Source organism: Paramormyrops kingsleyae, chromosome 6 (assembly GCF_048594095.1).
Source record: "Paramormyrops kingsleyae isolate MSU_618 chromosome 6, PKINGS_0.4, whole genome shotgun sequence".
Classification (NCBI taxonomy): domain Eukaryota; kingdom Metazoa; phylum Chordata; class Actinopteri; order Osteoglossiformes; family Mormyridae; genus Paramormyrops; species Paramormyrops kingsleyae.
The window spans coordinates 9262371-9274416 of record NC_132802.1 but is presented as its reverse complement, the minus strand read 5'-3'; the positions used below and the strand labels follow the sequence as shown (position 1 = coordinate 9274416).

Here is a 12046-nt window from a genome sequence, read left to right as displayed (position 1 = left end):
AGGCCACCAGGGCCTGTAAGTTTGGCAGAGTTTTTAGGAACGCAGGGATCAGCAATCATGGAAAGGAATACCTTCGAATAACAATGCAAACCGATAAAGCTTGTACTAAGTATAGCCTGAATTATATGTGTGATTTTTAGCATAAGTGGTTAATATGAGTTTTGCAAATGGAAACAGACAAGTGGACATGATTTTAGCTCCCCCCCATGCCCCCTCCCCCCCCTTGTTTCAATGCGTTCTGTCTTCCAAGAAAAGACCACTTTACCACTCTGGCTATGGAGGCTTCCAGGAGATCAGTGAGCTGTGTGTCCAGTACACTAAAACAATCGAGGGAACCTTCATGAATCGGCGTACTGGTCCTCCATCATGCATCTTTAATGTGAAACTCAATGCCGCCACTCACTGCGTTCTGTTTTCCAGTCTTTACCGCCTTTTCCCTACCTGCTGCATGGATGCGGCTATCTAGGGCAGGCTGCACTGTTTACATCATCGCATCTGCTCTTTCTCTTACTCATGCAGCTGCTCTGGTCCCATTGCCCTTTCGGTCTGTGGTGCTGTGTTGCAGAACTCCTTGCTACAGTGCAGTGTTGAGCACTGTGGGTCTGAGCTTCCTTGACATCTTGTCAGTCCTGCGTGGGTGAGGCCTGCAGTTTCCCCTGATCGCCCCTGTGCCCGATGTGATGCTGCAAATTGCCTCTAAGAACATCAAGCGTTTCATGGGCGCTGTGCCAGGGCTCAGCCGCCCTACTTGCTTCTGTTCAAACTCTAAAGACATCCAGTCCCCAAGTCGTCACCTGCTGCCTTTTCCACTACAAGCCACATGTTGCTGGGTTGTGATTTTTTTTTTTTATTAAATGTTTATGGGAGCTAGATGTGTGGACTAGCGGTGTCCTTGTTTGAACACAAGGCGTAGCTCCTACACAAACATCTGCTTGTACGTGCACATCGCTACTCGCCACTAAACAGCTGATAAAGCATTCAGTGACTCGTGCAGGGTATCATTTTAAACGGAGGATGTGATTGTAGTGGCTTGAAAACATCCATTATTTATCATCTGTGATTGTCTCACTGTGTTTCCAAGATTCTGTGTTTGTGTGCATGTCGTCCGTTATTGCGTCTGTGTACAAATGTGTGCGTTGCCAGAAGCAGTTCTTATTCATGTCCGCACAGGACACGTGTTTACTAGTGAAAGATGTTCCATTCCTGTCTAGCAGGGTGCCGATGATAGAACAGTCGAAGATGGACTCACAACCTTGCATTGTTGCCAGGTCCCAGTCTTCTGTGCAGGGATGGAGAATCGATTGCATTTCGTTGCACCCGGGCACCTTGCACCCTTGTTGACATCCCTGGGATTCGCTGACTTTGGGCTCACGGGGGGTGCATGGATCTGCAGAACAATCCTTTAAAGATGCATTACGTGTAGCTGCTGAATTAATGGGGGAGGATGTTTTTAGATTTAGTTTCAGGAAAGCAGCAGATAGATTCCCGTGTATGTTAATCACCCCGCCCCCCCAAGTAAGGCATTACCTTTCAGTGTTGCCATTTATGCTGAGCTTGAACTAGCTCTGTAAGCATCTGAGACCTGATTTAGCTAACATACTTGGTGAGTTGGTGTGAGTTTGGGGGGGGGGGGGGAGCGATTCACAGTGGCAGCATCCCGCACTTCATCTGTTCATCGGGATGTGTAAATCAGGCGTGTATTTAAATTCTGGGGGAGAGCCACAGATGGAGAGTCTCAGCATGTCTCATGTAAATCAAGCTTAGCACGCTGGGCTGTGGATAGGAGGGGTGGGGCCTGAGGGACTGATGTGGAGGTGTAGCGAGATGGCCAATCTCGTGCGTGTAAGTTCAAAGATGACCCCTGGCTAAATGATGCACAGCAAGGGCATAATGGTTCATAAACATGGGGTGGGGCGAGCCGGTGTCTCTAAATGGCCCGCAGTGAGATTCGGTGCCCTGCAATGGACTGGCGTTCCAGTTTTCTGGGATGGGCTCCAGACTCGGCACGACTCGGTACTGCATAAGCGATTATGGAAGATGGATGGAAGTTTTTATTTCTGAGCAAATCATTTTTTTTAGTGTTCTAACTTTAATGGAAAAAAGTCCATTGTTCTCATGTTTAGTTGCAAATAATATAGTCTCTTGTGCAGTGGGTCCCATACTGGGAGACTTTCCAGGCTACTGTTTGTGCATTTTCCTCATCGCTGACAGTTCTACTTTTACGAGGAAACTGCAACTGCACTAAAGAAATCATGGCCGCAGTTTGCAATTCCCGTTCGACCAACCGGGCAGGTGATACCATGCAGATATTCCGTTTCAAAGCTATTGTTGACACGCTCCTCATATCCCCCGACACTTTCTCAACCTTTGTCTCTGATGGTCCAGATGTGGTATAGGATGTCCGTAAGGAAACATCACTGCAACTTTTTCCGTTACCCCGTTCAAAAGAGATTGAGGTTCCCGTTTTTAGCTTTTATATTGTGATTACAAGGTTGTGTTGAGGAACACTGTTGCATTCATTTTCCTCACTTAAATGGTGATAGTTTTTTTTTTTACCAATTTGTATTTTTGCTGAGGTCAGATTTTTAGTTGCCAATCAGAACATGGGGAAAAATGTTATCATTGCTGTTTCTAGTCATTGAACAGTAGCCTTAAGAGGTTCTAGCTTTGTTTGGAAAGATGTGTAGCTCTTACTCAAATACTGCTTACTGGCCTGCATTGGAAGCTCACCCTAGCTACACTTAGGCCTAGTCCACTCCTCAACAGCATGTTGGCCAGTGGTGGCTTGATGGTTAAGGAAGCATACTTGTAATTGAAAGATTGCAGGTTCGAATCCCCGACCAGCAAGGCACCACTGAGGTACCCTGAGCAAGGTTCCACCCCCAAGCACTGCTCCCCGGGTGCTGAATTAGCTGCCCCCTGCTATGTCACATCGTCACATATGGGTTAAATGCAGAGGACACATTTTGTTGTTGCGCACTGTGTGCTGTGGTGTGTTAACAATGACCACTGATCACCTAATTCTAATATGTGTAATGGAATTTGTTGCTTCGGACAAAAGTGTAAAAGTAAAATGAACAGCAAACTCAATGTGAAAGCACTGTCTGCTAAACCGTTCCATTGCTGCATGTTAGACTACATTGTGCCGAAAGATATTCATACACCTTAAGCAAGCTGTTTATCGATGGGAACTAGTGTGGTGGTGACCATCCTGCTAGCTTGTGGTTTCATACCACGGAGTCTGTGGTTGCGGCTGGAGCCACGATGGATGATGAGGAGGCGTAACACGCCAGGGATGAAAAGCAGGGCCTCAGATTATTCCTGAGGAGAAGACAGAAGGAGGAGAAAACATTTCAATGTATGGGGTACAGATTGGTAGCTGTAGTGGCTGGAAACTACTGTAACCTTTAATGTTTTTGTTTGTTTTTTGTTAATCAAGCAACAGAATGTGGTCTGTTAGGTCAGTGGGTCAGGCCAACACCTCAGTCTTGCCTGAGGATGGTGGCTTTTAATACGCGGTGTACCTTAACCCCCAGTGGACTGCAAAATGCTGTAATGCTGTATAACTTTTTCTCTCTTTAGAAAAATCTAGGATTTGCAATATTGAGAAATATTGAGTTTTAGGTTGAAAGTAATTACCTCTGGGCTTCTTGTATTCCATCAATCCATTTTCCAACCACTAATCCTGGACAGGGTTATGAAGGTAATATATATGAGGTTAATGTATTTCACTGCGATCAGGCAGCATACATCATGATGTAATTTGGGAGGTTTTTTTTTTGTTTCCTTGACTTTTAAATACACACACACACACACACACACACACACTACCAGCCATTCATTTCTATGGACAAAACCCTAATCCCATCAATGACAACCCTAACCCCTACCCAACTCCAAAAGTACCCAAACAAAATACAAGACTGACACCTTTTAGTCTTTTGATTGCATTCACTGATTTTCATAAAATTAACTTTCCCCTTGTGGGGACCAAGAAATGACATGTGGGCACATTTGGTCCTCACAATGTAATCAAAATATACATATAATACACACACACACACACACACACACACACACACACACACACACACACACACACACACACACACACACCCTACCAAATTTCCGGACCATCCATCCATCCATCACACCATTCTTCCATAGCCACTTCACCAGTACAGTGTCATAGTGAGTCTGAAGCCTATCCCAGGTCACATAGTGTAAAAATTAGGGCTGTACCCTGGACGGGATGCCTGGCACATACGCATACATGCTCATACAAGTAGTTTTCATTACTAAGTTGACGTACGCACAATGTCACAACAAAACACAGCAGTAAACGGTGGCCTTATGTAAACCAGAGCAACGCATAAATAATGCATGAGTGCACTGTTTGGTACCAAATTCATTTCACAACTGCAATGAGTGCAAAACACTACTGCTTCATGAATCATAAGCACAGTTTAATTGAATTTTATACTCTGAATACTGCAGGTATGAATTAGCAGACTAGGGAAGGGGCAAGGTATAGAAATGCTACCCTTGGGATGGGGGGGGGGGTGTCAATAGCACCCTAGGGTTTGAGCAGGATGAGGAAGTAGTACCCATGAGAGGGGGGCAGGTAGAGATGCAGCGCACTTGAGGGGAAAGTTAGGGTTGTAGCACCATAGGATGGGGGCAAGGTATGGAAATAGAACCCTTGGGAAGGTCTTGGTGGGGAAGTACTACCCTTAGGATGGGCAGGGTATGGAAGTAGAACCTTTGGGAAGGTCTTGGTGGGGAAGTACTACCCTTAGGATGGGCAGGGTATGGAAGTAGAACCCTGGGGAAGGTCTTGGTGGGGAAGTACTACCCTCAGGATGGGCAGGGTATGGAAGTAGAACACTTGACTTATTGGTTAGGCTCTGCTTTGTTATGAGTAATAGGGATTTATTGATCATTTTCCACTCTGATTGTTTGGTTCAGTTTATGGGGTTTTTCTGTGGGACACTAATCCATAAGACTCCTTACCGTACTCCTGTTTATATGATTCCCTACGGCCTGTTATATTTACATTTATTTATTTAGTCGATGCATTTCTCCAAAGCAACATACAAGTGAAGAAGGCGTGGGGTCAGATCCCACTCGGCACAGGGTCAGCCAGCTTCCAGCACCCCTGGAGCAGCTGAGGTTGCTCTTTCGCTCAAATTATCCCGGCTTACTAATCTCTGGATAATAATTACGTCTTGCATTATACATTATACCTTTTATTTTGAAATTGGCCGGACTGCCATTCTGTAATGTTACGAGGTAATGGTTGTCACACTTGTTATGCTTGATATGATAGATTAATTCCCAGATAAATGATACTATCATGACGTGAACATTGACGCAAGTAACAAAGGTGAGCAGTGCTTGCTACCGCTTTTGTGGTGAACATCCTATTCAATGCACCCCCCCCCCCCCAACAGCGAGCATGATGTAAAAATAGATGAGCTTGTTTGGCATCAGGGACCCATCCCAGATAATGGCAAGGGAGTAATTGGCTGTTCCTATCTGAGGTGCATTGGAAGTGATAAAGGCTCCGCTTTCAAACCCCAGCTGGGTGGCCAGGCTTTTGATGAAATAGAGGATGGTGTGGGAAATGGCTTCTTTTTAATCCCGCTGCCTCATGTGAGAGACAATGAGGTTTCGCTTGTGAAGCGGAGACAGAAGCCGCATCATAGGACCCAATAAGTCCCCCAACCCCCCCCCCCCACCAGTCGCCGTTGTGGGCACCATAAATTATAGAATGGAAACCTGAGGAAGGTGCAGGGAGTAAGGTTCTCTCACATGGCTGCTGCTCTTCTTGTGGGGTGCCCCACCTCCCATCCGCGTTGCTGTCGTGATGTCGGCGGGACCTCGCGTTGGCGCCATTCCGCAACAAACCAAGTGTGGTCCGCTGTTGACCTGTTTTCTAAAGGAAACGCCACATCCCACTGCCCTTTGGGTGCCTGTTAATGTTGTTCTTCTTCAGCTTGTTTTTTCTCCTTTGTTTTGATCCACACAGTAGGCACACCCTTCCCCCAAGTGACTCTTGATCTTTGTCCCATTCCTCTGGAGCTACTGTGGGCCTATGTGATATGAAGCTTGGATCAGAAGCTATGGTTCTCTCTCTGCTCCTGTATGTTCCATTGATTCACTCGTCGTTGCGGAACTACCTATTGAAAAACACCTGTAATTAACTGCAGTCATTGAAACTTGGCAGACTAGAAGCCCTCCAGTGCAGGGCAGGGCAGAGGTGGCTGGCGGATGTGGGTTTAAGTACAGTGGTTCCTCGGGGAGGTCAGTGTAGATGGGGAGAGATTCCCACAGGAAGTAACTACAAAGAAATGAAGAGGCAGATGCTTTGAAATTGAGCTCTCGGGGTTCTTTCTAAGATTTGACCATTTAGTGATGAGATGATCTCAAGATGCAAGTCAGTAGGTTGCACCATGATTAAGGAACTGATCTTGAGAACAAAGGGCTCCAATCCCTCTGGTATTGTCCTTCTGTCCTTGAGCAATGTACTGAAATGAATTAATTCTGTGAATATTTAACCACAAAAACTGCTTATAGTGTCTAATTTAACTTGATTGATACTAAATCTGATTCTGCAATGAAGCTTTTTCTTTTTTCGAGGGTATGCTCCATTTTGCATGGACTGATGGTGGTGTCCGAGTAGCTTGTGTTGGTGTGTTTGGTCTCCATATTCGTTGGTTTAATACACCAGGAAGGGTTCACATGAAAACCAGATTCAATACGCATGTGTTCCCCAGGGGAACCAACAGAGATACATGATCTGGTCTTTGTGCCGAGGAAGTCATTTATCCTGCCTGCCGATTGCCACTGTTCATCCCATGATCTGTGGGTAGCCCCAAGTCTGCAGGAAAGAGCTGTCCTCAATGATTATGGAATCTATGATTGCTTAATGGATCCAGAATGAGAGTGGGATCCATCTCTTGGCATTCCAGCGTCGAGCCATCTGTGATCTCTATCGACCCTTTCCATCTCAGTACGGTGTGACAGGCTTCCTGCAGGCAGCCTAAGCATAATGAACTTTTCTCGGATTACAATGTGCTGTAAATTTAGGTGCTGGGGGATTTCTTCCTCACTGGTGTCCAGTTCTGGTGATTTCAGGTGTAGCGCAGTGGGTTAGAAATCTGTACCTGTTTTTGGAAGGTTGTGGGTTCCAATCAGAGTAATCATCTCACCATTGGGCCCTTAACCCCAGGTTCTTCAGGGGTGCTGGACACTGAGCCAGGGTTCTGACTCGCAAAACCTGCTCTCACATATATACATATAAACACACACACACATGTGTATCTGTGTCTCTCACTGAGAACGATAAGGAATGATTAAATGATATTTGCACAAACATGAGTACAGGTACACTGGAATGCTTGTCTTTGCCTACCCCACCAGGCTCCATAGCTTGGGGGGGTCACAGCACAGGGTCAGTCAACATCCAGGGCCCCTGGAGCTGTGGGTTAAGGACCTTGCTCAAGGGCCCATGGACATGTGACTGTTCTGCCAAGGCCAGGGCTTGAACCGGTGACCTTCTGATCACAGGCAGAGAGACTCAGCCCACTGAGCCACTCACCGAGATTGGGTATGTGAAAACTACCCACTTACCCCATGGGCATAAATAAAGTACATCTATTATATTCTATTCCAATAAGTGCCCTGTGTTGGGGGCATGTAATATATTTGATTCAATCCAATGTGAGGGGGGTTTTCTTAAAAAAAAAAAAAAAAAAAAGGGGGGGGGGGGAGCCAGGCCCCACCCGAGGGCATTGAAGCACCCCTATAATCTGTTAATGAGCACTCCTGAAATCCTGCAGGAGAACCAAGTGCCTGTTATTGACTCGCCTCATTACCGCACTGCTACTGGCTCCGCAGTGACAGTTCTGCATTTTTCCCTTCTGGCTGCCGAGTGAACAAGCGGTGCCGGTAACAGTGACCAGCTCGTAGCTGGAATCAGAGGCCGGTGGCAGGCAGGGCTCAGTGGTCAGCCTCTCAGTATGTGACCGTGTGGTAAGGAGTGTATGGAGGGGAGAGCTGAAGGTGCACTGCAGGGACTTACTGACTCTACCATAAGTCAGTCATGTTGCATAAGTCTGGAAGGTCTCTATTCACTACAGAGAAGTTCTCAGGAGGAACTGGAATACAGCATGTACTACGGGGTACACTGAATTGGACTTGCATTTTGTATGGGGCGATACAGTTCAGATCATGTAAAGTGTAGAGGGAATGCATCTGTAAAATGTCCTGTAGTATATATTCAACAATTCCTTGTGTTGCCATCTCAGCTCGCAGACAGCATGTGGTAATGGTGAGAGCTTCAGTCAGAACAAGGAGTGCAAACACATGTTTGGTCCAGTGGGCTCTGACCGTGAACACCCAGACAGGACGCTTTAACAGTGCTTTTTTGCTCCTCTGGGAGAGTGTGGGGGGTCGTGAAGGAGGACTGTACAACAACTATAGATGGAAGGGTTAGTAGTTGAGTCCAGAGAAGGTTTTGCGTAGAGAAGGTCTGGGGAGCAGATAGAGCACCAAAAATACATTACAAAATCTTTTGAAATATGTCTCTCTTGGCCCCAGCCAGCTGGTGCTGAATGAAGTATGATGAAAGGATGTACCTCATATTTCACTTGTCTTTTTCCAGCAGTGTAGCTGACTGAAACATTTCAGTGATGACGAATTTCTTAGTCATGGACACACATCTCATTAATATAGTAATATAATATAGATGTACACCCAAAAGAGTAGCTAAGTGCAGAATTCCAGCTCCTGTCTTCTTTGAATCTTGAATGTTGCCATTATGTCTGGCTCTTAGTAAGATCATTGTGGAAGCCATGATAGTCTTTGCCGTTTTCTTTTAGGTTGCGCTGCTGAATCGTATTTTATTTCCAGAAACTTCTGAATGTTTCTTGATTTAAAGTCGGCAGGCGGACTCATGGCTAAGAACACGCAACGCTAGGGTGAATGTCCTTAAAAGTTTTTCTTCACCAGAGTAGATCATTAGTGCCGCTGAGCAGCACGACGTTCATGGTGAAACTTATAACACTAGTATGGATAAAGGCGTCAACTGTGTAACTAAATGAAAATGTTGAGATGCTGTTTATGAGGAGCTGTGATTCTGTGATAACAGCTTAAGATAATCCTCCTTAGCACTGAGACCGGGCTGCTGTTTGCTGTGCTCAATTAAGACTGTTGGATTTATGCCCTTACAAGTGTATTGTACGTGAAGCTTAATATCTGAATTTCACTTTATCCTTTTACTAATGATGTGTGCAAATTACATAATGTCATGTACTATAGATGTACATTTACATAGAGTGTACCGATGGAGAGAAATAATTCATTGGTCATGAATGATTTATCGGTCTTGCAACCGTGTCGTCATTGAAACCTTGTATGTTCTGTAGGAGGGTTTCTGAGAAACTCGAGCTCTTTGTGAGTTCTGGGATTTCCACGTCTTTCCTCTGGAGCAGTTGCATGCAGGAATTCTGGGAAACCGAACTTGCCAACAGATGGCGCCCATACTCCCCCGTGCGGTCTGCTGGCTTTAGCCAGCTGGGTTCCATGTTTCTGTTGGAGGGGGAGAAAAACATCCTGGTCATTTCTCCAAAAAAAAAAAAAAAATTAAAATCCCCCAGCTGGGACACATAATCTGTCCGATCTTAGGGCCAGATGGCACTGCTGCTTCTACTGGGGATAGTAGTTTGTGCTGAGAGCCTCTTTGTAAACGCGGCGGCTCGGTGAGCGGGTGCGCTCCTCTCCCGCCTAGTTTGCCGCAGAAGCCATTGGTATGCATCTCAGGCGTCCCGGTGGAGGGAGGCCAATCTCGCGTCGCAGTGGGCAGCCTGTTTAATTTCCCGGGAAGACAAATCAGAGCTGTCAAACGCGTCCTGTCCCGACCACATTACCGGCCGTCCAGGTGGGCGAGAGCTGCCGTCGGTGTTTGCCCTTTTACAGCAGCACCCTAATTTCTCAAGGGCTTTTGCTAAAAACGGACGCTCAACTCGAAACAAAAATTACAGTGTTCGGTTACGCTGCCCTTTACAATCCTTGTTATAGAACATTTGCAGCAGATTAAGAAAATACATAAATATTAACAGAGTGGGTAGCTAATTGTTTACTGTGTCAGTCCTCATGGTGCCAGTTATGATCCCTCTGTATCTCAGATGGCCTGTGTGATAGGAGACGCTCCACCTTATTATTATTTATCACCGAACATGGATTGATCTGTTTGGATGAAATGGACCTAAAGACGTCAGGCCAATCACTCGTAGTGGCTTTTGGCGCTAACCTTGCATGTAGCATCTTTTTCAAAGCACGCCCTCTATGGAAATGGGGTGTCATCTCGGACAATGCTAGCAGCTGGAGATGGGGGAGGGTCATGTTACGAGCTACGATGTAGGTTTTTAATGCTCTCATTCACCTGTATCCCCTCCCCCGTGTGCAAACTCCTGCTACTTTTGGCTCCTTTTAAGTCCAAGTTTGAGGTGTGAGGCTGCCACCTTTTATTAAAGCCTCCAGATGAAAGTTTGTATCACCCGTGAGCTTCCTGCCACCACTGCATGTGACGCGAGTGGAATGGAAGGAGAATATGGGACCCCCACTAGATTTAAGAGTCTGGGACGAGGCCATGTGCTTCCAGCTGTCTGCTGGAGGGAGAAGGTCTGCTGTTAGCAGAAGGCTGGCTGTCATGGACAATCGTGTTTGTCAGCCAGGCTGGAAGAAGTAAAGGGATAAAGGAAACATTCATGAGATGTGGCAGCGGTCAGATCTTTATCCATTGGTCTGATTTGTTTCACCATGGTGCTGGAACTTGATCAGTGGTTGCCAAGGGAACAGGATAGTAAAATGTTTTGGATGGTTTGAGAAGAACCAAAGCTTCATTGACTTTGTAGTTATGGCTGTGTGCTTGTTTCTGTCTGACTCCAGGCAAAGTGCTCAATACGGACCTACGCCATTACCTCAGCCTGCAGTTCCAGAAGGGCTCTCTGGACCATAAACTCCAGCAGATCATCCGCGATAACCTCTACCTGCGTACCATACCATGTAAGTAGCAAATTCTGTTCACCCCAATGTCATCCATTTATGGGGGAGCTGTGTGGCTCAGTGGGTTTACGATGTTGTGCTGGTTGGTTGGCAGAGTTCTTGAGCCCTTGACCAAGGCTCTGAACCCCCCAGTTGCTCCAGGACTAACCCTACTCTCTCAAATGTGAGGCAGTTTGGGTAAAAACATCTGCTAAATCAGTTAAAAAATTTAAAAAAGCAACACACCACACCAAGCCTACCATTGTTCTGAGCACTACCATGCCATCACACTCTGCCCTGAAACAAGTACATGGGTTCCTGTGAGTATGCTGCTGGTTATGGATCAGTGCCCATGTCAGGAAGTTCATGGGTACAAATCCTACTGCTGGCAGAGCAGTCAAATCGCCGTCGGGCTCTCGAGCAAGGTCCTCGATCCCGCTTGCTCCGGGGACGCTGGCTGACCCTGTGTTCTGACCCCTAGCTATCCTCACTTGTACATCACTATGGGGGAAAAAAAACCATTTGCTAAATAAATGCAATAATGTAATCTCCAATGCCTCTTTGTTCTTGGAGCTAATTACCCTCTCTGCCTGCCCTAATTCAAGCTCTTCACTCCACCCATTCATAATGGGTAACAAAAGTGACACATGACTATGAATCATACCTCCAGATGCCGCACCTACCTCTGAATGCCACAGAGCATCGTTAGCTTTCATTCAATGGCCCTGAGACACACTAAAAATGCACCCCGCCGTCACTAAGTCTGGGGGCACTCATGATGCCGGGATTCATAACATGTCTGCTGTTTTTCTTTCTTCTGAACAAACGAACCTGTTGACTTGAACGAGTCCATATGATTCAAATAACACTGAAGCAGACTGAGTGCTTTGAAACTGTTATTTCTTTGAGGCGGCCTGTATGACCAGCGCTTTGACACCCAAGCCTGCTCTCGCCTGTGTATGTGTGTCTCATGGAGAGCGACGTGGGATATGTGAAA

At 46.2% G+C, this 12046-nt stretch overlaps 1 protein-coding gene across 1 annotated transcript in view; it reads left to right on the top strand.

Annotated features, from left to right (window-relative positions):
- Positions 1-12046, top strand: part of magi3a (membrane associated guanylate kinase, WW and PDZ domain containing 3a) — a 97196-nt gene that overhangs the window by 45755 nt on the left and 39395 nt on the right. The window contains exon 2 of the mRNA XM_072713592.1: positions 10954-11070. Within this exon, the coding sequence (XP_072569693.1) occupies positions 10954-11070 (117 nt within the window). The remainder of the gene's footprint in view (positions 1-10953; positions 11071-12046) is intronic.